The 12,225-nt window shown below is 50.6% G+C and overlaps 7 protein-coding genes across 7 annotated transcripts; 1 reads left to right on the top strand and 6 right to left on the bottom strand.

The window, feature by feature from the left end:
* Positions 1-209: 209 nt before the first annotated feature.
* On the bottom strand, positions 210-1,077 carry AUEXF2481DRAFT_122078 (uncharacterized protein). The gene has a single exon (XM_013493224.1). The coding sequence runs from the start codon at positions 953-955 to the stop codon at positions 458-460; it is 498 nt and encodes a 165-aa protein (XP_013348678.1). The 5' UTR covers positions 956-1,077; the 3' UTR covers positions 210-457.
* On the bottom strand, positions 635-2,339 carry AUEXF2481DRAFT_75307 (uncharacterized protein). Its single transcript, XM_013493222.1, has 2 exons — positions 1,359-2,339; positions 635-1,309 (listed from the first exon to the last, which is right to left on the bottom strand). The coding sequence occupies exons 1-2, from the start codon at positions 1,956-1,958 to the stop codon at positions 1,019-1,021; spliced, it is 891 nt and encodes a 296-aa protein (XP_013348676.1). The 5' UTR covers positions 1,959-2,339; the 3' UTR covers positions 635-1,018.
* A 243-nt stretch (positions 2,340-2,582) lies between these two features.
* On the bottom strand, positions 2,583-3,073 carry AUEXF2481DRAFT_143 (uncharacterized protein; the record flags this gene model as incomplete). Its single annotated transcript, XM_013493180.1, has 2 exons — positions 2,583-2,873; positions 2,930-3,073. 2 exons carry the CDS (start codon positions 3,071-3,073, stop codon positions 2,583-2,585), a joined length of 435 nt encoding a protein of 144 aa, XP_013348634.1.
* Positions 3,074-3,181: 108 nt separating this feature from the next.
* AUEXF2481DRAFT_34376 (uncharacterized protein) lies at positions 3,182-5,146 on the bottom strand. Its single transcript, XM_013493221.1, has 3 exons — positions 5,089-5,146; positions 3,756-5,020; positions 3,182-3,684 (listed from the first exon to the last, which is right to left on the bottom strand). The coding sequence occupies exons 1-3, from the start codon at positions 5,137-5,139 to the stop codon at positions 3,381-3,383; spliced, it is 1,620 nt and encodes a 539-aa protein (XP_013348675.1). The 5' UTR covers positions 5,140-5,146; the 3' UTR covers positions 3,182-3,380.
* Positions 5,147-5,721: 575 nt separating this feature from the next.
* On the bottom strand, positions 5,722-7,354 carry AUEXF2481DRAFT_34374 (uncharacterized protein). Its single transcript, XM_013493220.1, has 2 exons — positions 7,238-7,354; positions 5,722-7,131 (listed from the first exon to the last, which is right to left on the bottom strand). The coding sequence occupies exons 1-2, from the start codon at positions 7,267-7,269 to the stop codon at positions 5,886-5,888; spliced, it is 1,278 nt and encodes a 425-aa protein (XP_013348674.1). The 5' UTR covers positions 7,270-7,354; the 3' UTR covers positions 5,722-5,885.
* Positions 7,355-7,828: 474 nt separating this feature from the next.
* AUEXF2481DRAFT_24533 (uncharacterized protein) lies at positions 7,829-9,799 on the top strand (the record flags this gene model as incomplete). Its single annotated transcript, XM_013493218.1, has 1 exon — positions 7,829-9,799. The coding sequence occupies one exon, from the start codon at positions 7,829-7,831 to the stop codon at positions 9,797-9,799; it is 1,971 nt and encodes a 656-aa protein (XP_013348672.1).
* A 971-nt stretch (positions 9,800-10,770) lies between these two features.
* Positions 10,771-12,153, bottom strand: AUEXF2481DRAFT_103710 (uncharacterized protein; the record flags this gene model as incomplete). The annotated part of the gene is made up of 1 exon (XM_013493217.1): positions 10,771-12,153. A coding segment is annotated over exon 1 (1,371 nt), but the record flags the coding sequence as incomplete, so codon positions are not given.
* Positions 12,154-12,225: the final 72 nt, after the last annotated feature.

Here is a 12,225-nt window from a genome sequence, read left to right as displayed (position 1 = left end):
TCTCTGTGCCATTCGGTTAGACACGGACTCTAGAGAATATTCCAATCTCTAACATCAACACATGTCAAAGAATCTATCCCTTAGCTTAACGGCATCCTCACATTGTTCATTGCTACTCGTTTCTTCGTCCGCTTCTTGGATCAGTATTCTAATATGTTCGTTCTTGCCCTTGTGGTCACTGTGCTGTTCAATGTCAGGAATAAGAGCCCGGCGGTCCAACAGCCGTAGATCGTGGTCACCATCATATTTGTTCAAGACTATGCCGTACAGCATGACGTGACACAGGTCGAGTAGAGCTGCAGGTACGCCGGTGTCTAGTATCCATCGTATCCAGTATTCTTTCCTTACAAATCCAGACTTCGTGTCTGTGTGGAAGTGAGCTTCAAGTCGCTCAGCTTCTTCGATACTGCACGTGTGTGTCGCCTTTTTGCAAGCTGACATGTCTTGTATGAAGCTGTCAAAATGCACAGACTTTTGTCAGGCCAGAGAGGTGGCCATGGAGGACCCAACAACCAGCCACTCTCGTCAACGAGTCACCAATTCGGAAATCATTGCGCACTGAGTCAGCATCATACCTTGAAGACGTGCTTTGGAGAAGACTATTGATCTTAGATGTTAGTAAACATAAATGTACGTAGCGTTTAGGCTTTCTGCCTTGGTCGCTTTCTCCCTCATCCTCGTTGTCGTTGTCATCGTACTCTTCAATGTCTGCGAGAGAGTCCGACTGTCCGGGCTCTGAGTCGGTACTATCTTCGTCTGAGTCTCGCACCATGCTTGGTTCTTCAGCAACGATTTTCCTCCTCGCTCCCTCGTCGTCCGAGCCCTGTACCCTCACCTTGGGCTCATATATCGAATTCCCCCTAAAAGCGGGCAGAAACTGTTCATATCCATCATAGCAATCATCTCTCAACTTTTCCAACGTGTCAAGACCATTCCACAACGCTTGCGGCTGCATGATCTTGAGCTTCGAGTCTTGGTCAAGGGAATTGTAGACTTGCGAACACGCGTTTGTGAATGACTAGTCCAGTTGTAGGTGTTGCTTTACAGTCATGTTTGCTTTTATCACTGTCTTTATTGCCAAATAGCATAGAAATCTCAGCGTGTCGAATTTGGCCTTTGGCGTTAGGTTAGGTTCCTTTGGGTTGAGAAGGTGGTTGATCTCGTTGTGGAAACTCGGCACTTCTGCTGGTAAATTTGTACTAGCTTGAGCGCAAGATTTCTGATTTTGAGCATTTGGAGCTGATATGTGTTCTTGTCGAGCTGGTGGAGTGCGGAAGACTGGCCTTTGAGCGACAGATCTTGGAGCAGTCTGAAATCGTCAAAAAGGTATCCCCTAGCTCCTGAGTGGTCGACTTTACCTGGGACTGAGTCGTCGCAAGACCATATCGTAGGACGTGTCCTCGTGCTGGAGCAGTGGGATGAGGAGCTGCGCCTTGTGGCGGACCAAAAGGTCCCACGGCGTGTATAGAATTGTTCCTCACACGCTCATTCTCAGTCCTTATGATCCTAGCTTGTTCTTGAGACTGTGTAAGAAGGCGATCGTAAAGTGCTTGATGAGCAGTATTTCTGTTCGTCTCCTTTTGATTGAAGCAGGTACGAAGAAGATCCAATATATCAGGATGCCTCAATGCTGCTATCGACAGGATCTCCTGTAGCTGAAACGTCTCTAGGGAAGCTACTGATAATGAGATATTGGATAGCAGATCTGCAGGGTGAGCTAGCTCCATGTATTGAGGAGTAGCGAGGGAGGCGGATCTTTGAGGCTGCTGAGGCATGGAAGCAGTTTGAGGGATGTTGGTTTGATTCGGAGCTTGATAGCTGACAAGGCTGGGATTGTGTGTTTGAGGTGGATTATGAAGGGGATGTGTTTGAGTTTGAGGTTGGTTTTGGTGAACATTCATCTGTAGATGGTTCTGATACGCGCCCGGAGGTCCCATCGAACGATTTGCACCTGCCATAGTCTGTGGCTTACTCGATGTTCCGAACAATGATGGAGACGAAGTTGGATTTAGAAGAGTGTTTCGAGGAGAAGAGATATCCTGGGCTCGGGAGGCTGCTTGGGGCAGAGCATCCTGAAGCTCGGGATACTTCGCAGCAGTCGATTTTACTCCATCGTCCTCGGCCTTTATCCAACTATCATCTTCTCGACGAGCCTTTTTTTTCTTGGTGACTCGTCGTCTGTAAGGTCGATCATATTTCGCTCTATGCCCAGTAGTTTAGCGATACGTATCTTCGCAGCTTCGTTGAGTCGATCCTCTTCTCTGGCTGTAAGCCTGCTGGCAGGATGTGATGAAAGCTTCAACGCGCCGTTCATAGATCTCGAGAATATCACAATGTTGATGACCAAACAATTACTGAATCTCAGAGATCGCGTTGATAACCGAAGGACGTGATTTTACGCGTCGGCTTGACATCATGGTAGGAGCTCAATTGAGACTAATTAAGGGATATTTACCATGCCCGATTTGGTCAGGATACCATCGTCGTATACACTACCATAAGAATTTTTCTAAGACTGCTGCATTAACAGGCAGAGTCCAGAAGCTAGTCTCTTTTGCCATCGCACCCTTGTTGATCATCCATCAGGGTCTGTCGTCCTCTTCCTTAGCCTCTTCGTCTCTTTCCTTCAGAATCTTTACGACCCCATGTCCCGCTGAGGGGTTGACTTCCTGTCCATCTTTACCAACAAGCACAGCATGCGGCTCACCATCATCTCTGAGATTCATTGTATCTCTCAGGTGACCGACGAACTTGAAATGCACTGGCGTAGTGCAGAGCCAGCGAATCTTGAAAGGTGGTGATGTGGGCCACTTTAGTTTACGGCAGAAGAGGGGCAGAGGGACAGTTGGTGATGGTGGACCTGTCATTACAGCCTTGTAACCGAGTTCGTCAGTCTTATGTGATTCTGTTTAGGGAGAAAATAGCTTACAGCGCCTTGGAAAGCCATGCTTTTGTTGACGCTGAACAGCAGTACGACGGAGCGACAATTTTTGTAAGCGTCGGTGAAGAGGTTTGTATTTTTCTCCTGAGTGGCCCAAACACCATCTCTCTGCGCTTCAATGATGTTCTGCATGTTCCAGGACTTAATGATGAAGAATCGTTCACCAGTAGTTGTGTGAAACATCAAGTTAGCGACCCCGCTCTGATTGCACGTGTGCTTGTTTTTGGTGGACAAGAAGGAGGCCAATTGAGATAATTCATGTTCGTGATAGTAGGTATAACAGAAGAGCATTCATTCGTGATGGGCATTTGTTGAATATCCCCAAAACTCCTCGCTATCAAAATGCTAATCATGCTGGAAGAACTTTCTACATCTTCCCAATATGCGCCGACTAAACAATTCGAATGCATGCTTGTGTAGGACCAAAACTACAACAGGTTTATCTGTTGTATCTGGATCTAGGGTTGGAAGGCGTGTACCCACTTTTGTTGCTCGGGTGGCTGCCCTGGCCAATGGGTTGCTCGTTGACATTCGAGAAAGAAGTAGAGTTCCATCCATTGTTGCGTGTGGACCATTGTTCGGGAGATCTGGGAGCATTCCACTCACGACGACTGAATGGACTGTCGACGGCAGCAGGACGGTATGCCTGACCACGAACAGATATAGATTGACGGGTAGGAGAAACCTCGAAGGCACGTTGGCGATACTCGAGTCTGTCCGATCTGTCACTAACGTAATGGGTTCTGGAGGAAAGTCAGTTAGCCATGCCCAATCTTTGTTCGAGGTCGAGATATGTCCAAGCGCGTCGTATTACCTCTGGTCCGAATCACGTCTGGAAGCGCCGGCAGACAGAGGCTTATCAAAGAGGTCGTCTTTACGCACGGCACGACCAGATGTGTTCAGACGACTCAACTTCTCGCGGTGGTCTTTGTTCACTGGAGCAGACGGCGAGCGAGGGCGTTTGGCTCCGACAGTGACAGGCTGAGTAGAGGCCGAAGTGGTGCCCATCGAAAGAGTCGCCTGTTCATCGGTCGATGCCAAAGCAGGAAGAGGTGGAGGAGGCATAAACGCAGCAGAAGTACCTCGCATCCAGTCTCTGGTGCTAGGGTCATTAGCCACAGCAGCCTCGAGACGTTCGAGCTCGGCAAATTCACGCTCCAGAATACGTTTCTTTTCTTCGAGCGCAGCACGCTTCTTGTAAGTTTGGAGCTTCTGTTCACGGAAAATGGTGTCGTGGTAGCCCGTGATTTTCAACCATAGATCGACGTCCTTGAAGTAATCGCCGGCCTCGTTCTCCCTGTGAGATCTAGTTGGTAAACTGAGGTTAGTGTTTTGTACAGGCCCGGTGGGCAAAGCGTGCGCAGGTTTGTTGGTATCAGCGGATTGGTCAGTTAAGTTGACAGTCTTGTCTTTGGAAGACTTCTGTTCAGGATTGGGGGAAGCATTCTTGTCTACAGTCATACTGTTGGGCTTGTTCTTCTGTTGAGTTGAAGGTTCTGGCGACTTGACAGTCGAAGAAGACTTGTCGCTGGTGACACTGTCCTGTTCGACGGTATTGAGCTGCAAGGGAGTGGCAGCAGGCGAAGGAGCTGACTTGGCTGACACTATATTTACAGCCATCGAGATCTTAGGTGCAGACTCTGCTGTGTTGTGTTGCTGCTCGATTGGGGCAGTCTCCTGTTGGGTCTGGACCTTCGCATGACCTTCTGCAAGCAGAGCATCGACTGAATTTGACTGGCTGAGCATTAGGGCAGCAGTGGGTCTGTTGTTCTTCACTTGAGGTGCTTGTTTGTTGATCTTGTTCTTAGTCGAGGCGGGGTCCGGAGGGAGAGCAGGGCTCTGAGCTCGAGACAGCAGTTCGGTCTTGACGGAGACGGGCATGGCGTTCTTAACAGACTTTGCGGCGTCTCTGACCGGAGTGTGCTGGCGACTGGCAAGTAACTTGGCTCGTAGGTCATTGAGCTTCTCGGCGTTGATCCTGGCAATCACTGCGTTGCGCGTATTGGGATCGTTGGCTTCCGAAGTCTGCGTTGCACGCGTCTTGTTGTCGACCATCGACGAGGCAGGTGCTTGAAGCTGCTAGAAGAGTGAAACTCAGTAAGATTGACTACACGATCAGTGATAGGGGTCGAGAATGAAGATCTCACTGCGCCCACCACGACCGCCGACTGGGATGAGTCGCCTTCGTAGAAATCCATGTCGTCGTCGACCTCAGACGACGTGTTGATGTCACCACCGTAATCGCCGGAAGAGTAGACTTCCATGTCGATATTATATACAAGCTTTCTTCGTCTTCTTTCAGCTCAGCAACCTGAGTGGAAGCTCCAGAAGAGAAAGTGGACTCTGAGCGCTCGTTGCGCGAGTGAATCTCCGCAGCGGGCAGGAGTACGCGAGCTTCTGTGTTATCCGTAGCGTTATCGGTAGCCTTATCGATAAGATCCTCGATGACGTATGCAACATCCATCTGGTTGCTGGGGGCATCACCTTGTTCCTCCATTTTTGGCCTGAAAGAATGATCAGTTCTTGAGGAAAGTAGTATTGGAAGCTGGGGTCGCTCTGAGCTAATCAAGCGTTGACCATCAATGATCCGTGAGTCATCGTCATCTCGGCATCGTGCTTGTACACAGACTTGGCTATCTGATGTTCGGGTTCGTGACTGCTTTCGGACGCGGTGCGTTCGAAACATGCAAAGCTCTCACCAAGTTCGCGACTATAACGACACGCTTTGGCACACCGGAAATGGCTACTGGGATACGTGGGGTTCCAAGGAGATCTCGCAAAATGGATCACAATCTACGTTCTACGAGACTATTCGAGATTGTCCTTGCACTGAGCAGAAACATTCTATACGTGGAGCCGCTATGAAAGGACCCTGTCCTCACATCTAAGTAGAACCGTCTACATAATGGTTTGACAAATGTTGTACAAACATTGGACCCTCCTTCTAAACTTCGAAATGCTTGACCCAATGTCCAACGACAATCTTGCCCTCGCCAAAGCCCCAGCGATTCGTCCTTACAACAATGGCTGCATGGGTATGTCGTACTTTGCTGATGTGCACCGGGTACTTCGTGAAACCCACGCTATCCAATCCCTCGATCATGTAAAATTGGTCCGACGTCAGAGCCAGTGTGGGGAACTTTTCTTGACCCTTAAATTGACCACCGCTGTGCTCGAATTTCGTAAAGCGCTCTTCATCTTCTGATGGTGGCGTTGGTAAATAGTCCTGACCTTGGTTCGAGTTCAGACGTTCGAAAACACGCTCCTCAAGTTGCTGAGCCTCCTCGAGAAGTGGATTTGCCCGGTAGCGCTCGATGCCAAAGGCGGCACCACCGGACTCGTGCAAGCGGACGCGCTGAGCAGATCGGATTGATTGGATCCCACTATTGATCAGGAAAAGCATACTTCCAACAGGTATGAGCACAGCGAGCAGCAGATAGAACGGAACTGCTGTGAGAGTTGACCAGCCCGTAGCTCTGACGCGAGGCCAGAAGCCGAGTGGCACTCTGGATTTGGGACGGACCGGCTCATCTGGTCGTAACAGGACCCCTTCATAGCCAGGCAGAGGCTGCAGCTCAACCGCGTCAAGGTCGACGAAAGGATCTTTGTAGGTGATACAACTGGTGTAATATACGACACTGCGATCGTTGACGATATTGGAGTAAAGAGTACGATGCTTGAACATGGCCAGGCCGCGGATGAAGACACTGTTTGGATCAGCCAGAACGGTCAAAAGTGGACGACCGGTATCGCGGAATGAGTCGACGGTAAAAAGTTGCCGACCCGATGTGCTCAAAGTACGGGCACCAAGTACGTTCCAGAGGTAGTTATGTGGACCGAGGAGAGGTGTTCGTACGCCTAAATGAGGCGTGGCAAATGTGGTGAAGTTTACGGGCTGTATGCGGTCGAAGTAGCCCTTAGAGTATAGCAAGCCGATAACATAACGCGCGACCAGTCCGCCCAGAGAGTAGCCGACGACGCTTATCTTTGTGATCCTGTTGCCATCCTTCTCAAGTCTCTTGATCTCTTCCTCAATCTCGTTGGTAGTACGCTCACCTCCCAGCTCAATGCCATCGTAGGTAAAGTTGTTCGAGTTGCTCTTCGTCACCAAGACGTGTAGCTTATCGTCTGCGTATTCGGCTTGCAGTGCTGCCGCGAGGTTCTTCAAGTGCTTGGGATTGCCCCAGAGCCTGTTTCACGACAGAGTCAGCTATCATATACATACAGGTACTCGAGAATGCCTGGACAAGAACGCTGATGTGGAAATATGCGCAAAGACAAGCAATGTAGCCTTACCCGTGAATCAAGATACAGAGATGGTCGGCCATACCTGTTTCTCTACTTTTTACCTGCACACTTTTGCCGTTCCAGCGAGATTGTATTTCTTCCGAGGCTGTTATGAATGCTGTATGGCCATGATCTTTGAAGGACGCGAATGACATATATATGGCACGTCAATGAAGGAAACAATTCGGTTGCCTCGACCGGGCTCCCCTTAGTATTGATGACGTCGCGCGTTTATCCTCTCGGCATTTTCGAAAGTCCGACGGGCAGTCTTTCGCGTTCACCTCCGGCAAGTTTATTCATCCAAAGATCGGCAACCCTACCATCTACATGTCTCGAATTGGAAGAATTTGAAGAGCCTCCTGATTCTTGAGACAGCTCTGGTTCGCGCCGAGTGAACCCGCCGCTTGTATCCAAACTTCCGCAAGAAGGCCCACGTTGAACACCGGCTGCTTCACTTGACCCCTTGTTCTCTCGAGTAATCTGCTTTGTTCACCTACACTCATTCTCAGGTAGGATTGTCAAATCTATTTAATCTTTTCAGCACTAAAGCCTTCTGAACTTCAAAGGCAACCTACCCTGTCCGGCTTCCATTGAGGTACCATGTTTTCAACCACTGGTCTCTTCAAAGGCATACCATGTCCTGAAGGTGAACGATGCAACATAATCCATTGTATCTTCTCCCATGAATTAAGACCGCAGGCCATTGCTGTCTCCGAAGAGACAAATTCTGAAAAGAACAAGCCAGATCAAGGGAATGCCACATTCGCAAAAGCGACTGCCAATCCCGTCACTGTCACATCTGGCAATGCGACTAACGGGCTTAAGACCAATGGATTCACAACCGTCAACAAACAGAAGTCTGCGACTATAATTCCGCCCAAGGTCCCTAAGACATTGCAGAGGCCAGTGAGCCCACCACCAAAGCAACCGACCACATCATCCAAGGCAGCCTCTACGAATCCGACGACCGTAAAACCTAACATCAAAGAATCTCTGAATCCTCGTATGATACCTAATGATCCTGCCGGCCACGCAAAACGAACCCTTTTCCTCAAGCATCTTCATGCTCAGATGCAACGCCTGAACGATGAAGTAGCAAAAGGATCCCACTCAAAGAAATTGGCCCTGACACTGTCGAGCGACGAATTGATCAAAGTCGCCCTGGATGATGAAGAAAAGACTGCGCGAGAGAATCACAAAGTGTATGCCAACGTCATCAAGATGCGTGTCGCAGCACTCTCGAAAATGACAGTCGATGACTGGATCACGCATATCATCGCAACCGTCAGGATCGATCAACAGGAACCTCGAGGCATCGTAATTCCTCCCATTGATACCGGACTACCACTGGAACAGGAACACATCGTTCTTCCTCATTTGATCACAGACCAGGTGCCATTGGCAAATCATGGCTACGTCACTGTGCCGCCAAACGATGAAGAGATTGCAGAAGCCAGAGCCGCTGTTGCAGCCTCACTCAACTATGAAGTGTGTGATCGCTGCAAGTCTCGATTCCGAGTATTCGAAGAGCGTAGGGAGGAAGACGGTGCTCTGACTACGAACGGACTCTGCAGGTACCATTGGGCAAAGCTATTCACACCTCGACGTGAGAAGACGGACGCCATCAAGGGGCCGAAAGAAGCGGTCCACGCTTGTTGTCAAGAGCTCCAAGGCACACCGGGTTGCACACAATGTGACACGCACGTCTTCAAAGTCAGCGAAGGCAAGCGCCTCGCGTCGATCATGCCGTTCATCAATACTCCGGATAACTCGAGGCCGACCAAAGGGCCCAATGGCCAACCACCAGACGCCGTCACTTTCGATTGCGAGATGGGGTATACTGTTTGTGGCCTCGAGCTCATTCGTCTGACTGCAGTATCTTGGCCAGAAGGTCATTGTCTGGTCGATGTTCTCGTCCGCCCTCAAGGCACAATTCTTGACCTTAACACTCGCTGGTCGGGTGTAACACCAGAGATGTACAGCTCTGCTATTCCATACGAAGAACAAGTAGCCATGGACGCACCTTTACCGCCCCCGCCTCCCGGCAGTCCGGCCACTGCGTCTACTGATGATATTGGCAACAGCCCACTCCCGATAGTTTCAAGTCCAGCCGCCGCAAGGGACCTACTATGCTCATATCTCAAACCATCCACTCCTCTCATTGGCCATGGCATCGAGAATGATCTCAACTCCGTTCGTCTATGCCATCCGACCATCATCGACACCATTATCTTATTTCCCCACCCGCGTGGGCTACCTTTCCGCTTCGGCCTCAAAATGCTTACCAAACGTCACCTCGGCCGCGACATCCAAATGGGAGGTGCTTTGGGTCACGACTCACTCGAGGACGCGCGTGCGACCGGCGACTTGGTTCGATTCGCCGTGGGACAACGACTAAAGAGACTGCAAAGAGAGGGCTGGGTCCTAGCCGATCGCGCACTGATGCCACCTCTTCCTGGCGGACCACCTCCCATCGAGGAAGTCAAGTCTTTGGGCGCCGGATCAGGAATCAAGAGACAGAGGATTGATGTCGAGCAGCAAGGTCCGAACAAGAAACTTAAGGAGGGATGAATTGGGACGTGCATCAAAAGCTTGAGAAGACCGCTGAGAAGATTTTGCTAGGTAGATCACATGCTATGAGACATGAATGATGATGATCATTTGCTCGCCCCCAAAGAGCTCTCACTACGATGAGATTATGGGCGTATAGCTGTAGCAATGCGCCTATGGACCGAGGAATACACAATGACGAATCTTGAAGAGTTTCAAGAGAGCCGTTCCTCCATGTAAGGAGAACTAGCCCTGAGGATACATCCTCCTCCCCCATACTTACTAGAAGTCACGCATCCACACGGAGAAGAACAGTCAAGCTGCGAAAAAAGTATCGTATATTTCCCTTCCAATCATATATCCTCGGCAAAGCAACGTCCTGGGCAGTGAACAATCCACGGACGTCACGCCTACAAAAACATCCCCATCAAAAAGAGGGCCTCATCACCCAAAAGAAGCGAATGTAAAGAATTGAAAAAGGCGTCATCTCCATCTATATACCGAAATCCCCTGTTCCCCCCCAAATCCCATCATGCAGCGACGTTTGATTTTCATAAAAAAAAAAGGTGAAGCCCTTGACCTCAAGAGGTCAAGTCTTAGTGGTGACGGCCAGCCTTGAGCTCGGCCAAGTGACGGCGGACCTTGCTAGCGGCGAGCTTGACCTTGACTTCGGCAGCTTGACGGTCGGCTTCTTCTTCCCAGGCGACGGCGGCGGCGAAGCGGGCGTTCTTGGTGGCGGAATATGGGGCCTTTTGCTTGCGGGGACCGGGGGGAGGAGATGGGCCGGTCTTAGTAGTCGAAGATGACTTGGAGGTAGATGTGGAAGAAGACTTGGAAGAAGAAGCAGGCTTGCTGGACGTTGCAAGGGTGGTGGCGGTCTTTGTGCTAGAAGTCGAGCTAGTCTTGGTGGTGGACGTCGAGCTGGTCTTTGAGCTACTGCCGCTCTTGGAAGATGAAGAAGCAGCCGATGAGGCGGCAGACGAAGACGAACCAGAAGAACCGCCAGGACCAGTGTAGGCATTGTTTGTGCAGCTGGAGGTACCCTTACAGCTCTGGTAGAGGGACAGAGCGCTACCACCACCACAGTACTCGGTGCTGTCGCCAGTGCAGGGCGTGAAGCAGTTGCCAAGGACGCCGTCCACGGGTAGGCGGTCAGATGCGACAGAGTTACCGCAGTAGCACTGAGAAGCGTACTCGAGACCTGCGTAGCTGTAGCCCTTGCCCTCACAGTAAGAGATACACGACTCGACAGTCATGGAGTTGCTGCTGGTGGAGGCGGAGTTCAGGGTACGGCTGCTAAGGTTGTCTGTGCCGCAACCGACGTACTGCCACTTGAGCGATGAGGTAACGTCCTTGTAGTATTGCTGGTAGGCACCGACAGTTGCCACTCTACTGTTGGTCGAGCAGCTCTGAGGGGTAGCAAGACCAGGGCCTTTCTGAACGGGGTTGCAACCGGGAAGAGCATCGAGCATGCCGGTAACCTGCTCGTCAACCTGAGGAGGGATGATACAGGCCTGACTCTCCTTTGTAGTGAAAAGATCGAACACGGGGCAGTCAGACAGGAGACCGCTGTCATTGTTACACTCATCGATAGCCTTCTGAAGAGTAGGAACGTTCCAACCATTGACAAAGTCACCGTGGAATCCGTAGCCGGTAGGATCACCCATGGCAAACACAAAAGGCTGACCACTACCGTACCATTGATCATCAAAGTCGCCGGTGTTGTAGTTTACCTCGTAAAAGATAGAGACCAAGTGAACAGGGTGGGTGCTAGGACATTTACCGCTATCGTAGCTGCCGCCAATAGGATATGACATGTGCGAGGCGTGATCGGCTGAATCAAGGTTAACACCATCCCAGCATGAGGGAAAGAAGATCTGGGCGCGGAGACCATCGGGACACTTCTTGGTGGGAAGTCCGTCGGTGGTGCTAGAGCCACCACTGTAATCAAGGCAGACGAAGCTGACAGCCTTTGAAGCAAAGTCGTCGGTGTGGTTACGCTTGAAAGGGTTACCAGCAAGCATACGGAAACCCTCAGGGAATGCCTTGAGTGCATCATTGTTGGGCCCAGGGCGCTGAAGGTAGTAAACAGTCATGCCGCCATAGATACCAGTACCATCACCAGACTGATGAACGTTTTCGAAGGATCCGTTCTGGTGCTGGTAGTAGAGAGAAGGAGTCCAGTAGTTGGAGAGATCCTGCTTGATGGGACAGGAGGAGCAGTCCGAGGCCTGAGTATCGGCATAGTCCATCTCGAACTTGAAGCCATTACCTCCGGAGATGGTGTGGACATGACCAGCAACTTGTCCAGGTGAGACAATAGGGTCGGCACGCTCGGTGACGATACGACCAGGGCAAGGCATACGGAAGAACGCAGCAGCAGGAGCAGCAAGAGCGGCAGCCAGGCCGAATACTTTGGTGGAAGTATACATCATAATTCTAAGTAT

The sequence above is a fragment of the Aureobasidium subglaciale genome, assembly GCF_000721755.1.
Source record: "Aureobasidium subglaciale EXF-2481 unplaced genomic scaffold scaffold_0, whole genome shotgun sequence".
Classification (NCBI taxonomy): Eukaryota; Fungi; Ascomycota; class Dothideomycetes; order Dothideales; family Saccotheciaceae; genus Aureobasidium; species Aureobasidium subglaciale.
The sequence above is the reverse complement of the archived record's forward strand: the minus strand, read 5'-3'. Positions and strand labels throughout refer to the sequence as shown.

What these genes read in the sequence shown, in the direction of transcription:
- AUEXF2481DRAFT_122078 (XM_013493224.1), bottom strand. Translation starts at nt 955, where the DNA reads ATGCAGCCGCAAGCGTTGTGGAATGGTCTTGACACGTTGGAAAAGTTG.
- AUEXF2481DRAFT_34376 (XM_013493221.1), bottom strand. Translation starts at nt 5,139, where the DNA reads ATGGATTTCTACGAAGGCGACTCATCCCAGTCGGCGGTCGTGGTGGGC. An exon ending in CGGCGGTCGTGGTGGGCGCA is followed by an intron (nt 5,021 to 5,088) that starts GTGAGATCTTCA and finishes TCACTCTTCTAG; the next exon opens with CAGCTTCAAGCACCTGCCTC. An exon ending in AGACGTGATTCGGACCAGAG is followed by an intron (nt 3,685 to 3,755) that starts GTAATACGACGC and finishes ACTTTCCTCCAG; the next exon opens with AACCCATTACGTTAGTGACA.
- AUEXF2481DRAFT_75307 (XM_013493222.1), bottom strand. Translation starts at nt 1,958, where the DNA reads ATGGCAGGTGCAAATCGTTCGATGGGACCTCCGGGCGCGTATCAGAAC. An exon ending in TTGCGACGACTCAGTCCCAG is followed by an intron (nt 1,310 to 1,358) that starts GTAAAGTCGACC and finishes TGACGATTTCAG; the next exon opens with ACTGCTCCAAGATCTGTCGC.
- AUEXF2481DRAFT_34374 (XM_013493220.1), bottom strand. Translation starts at nt 7,269, where the DNA reads ATGGCCGACCATCTCTGTATCTTGATTCACGG. An exon ending in CTCTGTATCTTGATTCACGG is followed by an intron (nt 7,132 to 7,237) that starts GTAAGGCTACAT and finishes GTCGTGAAACAG; the next exon opens with GCTCTGGGGCAATCCCAAGC.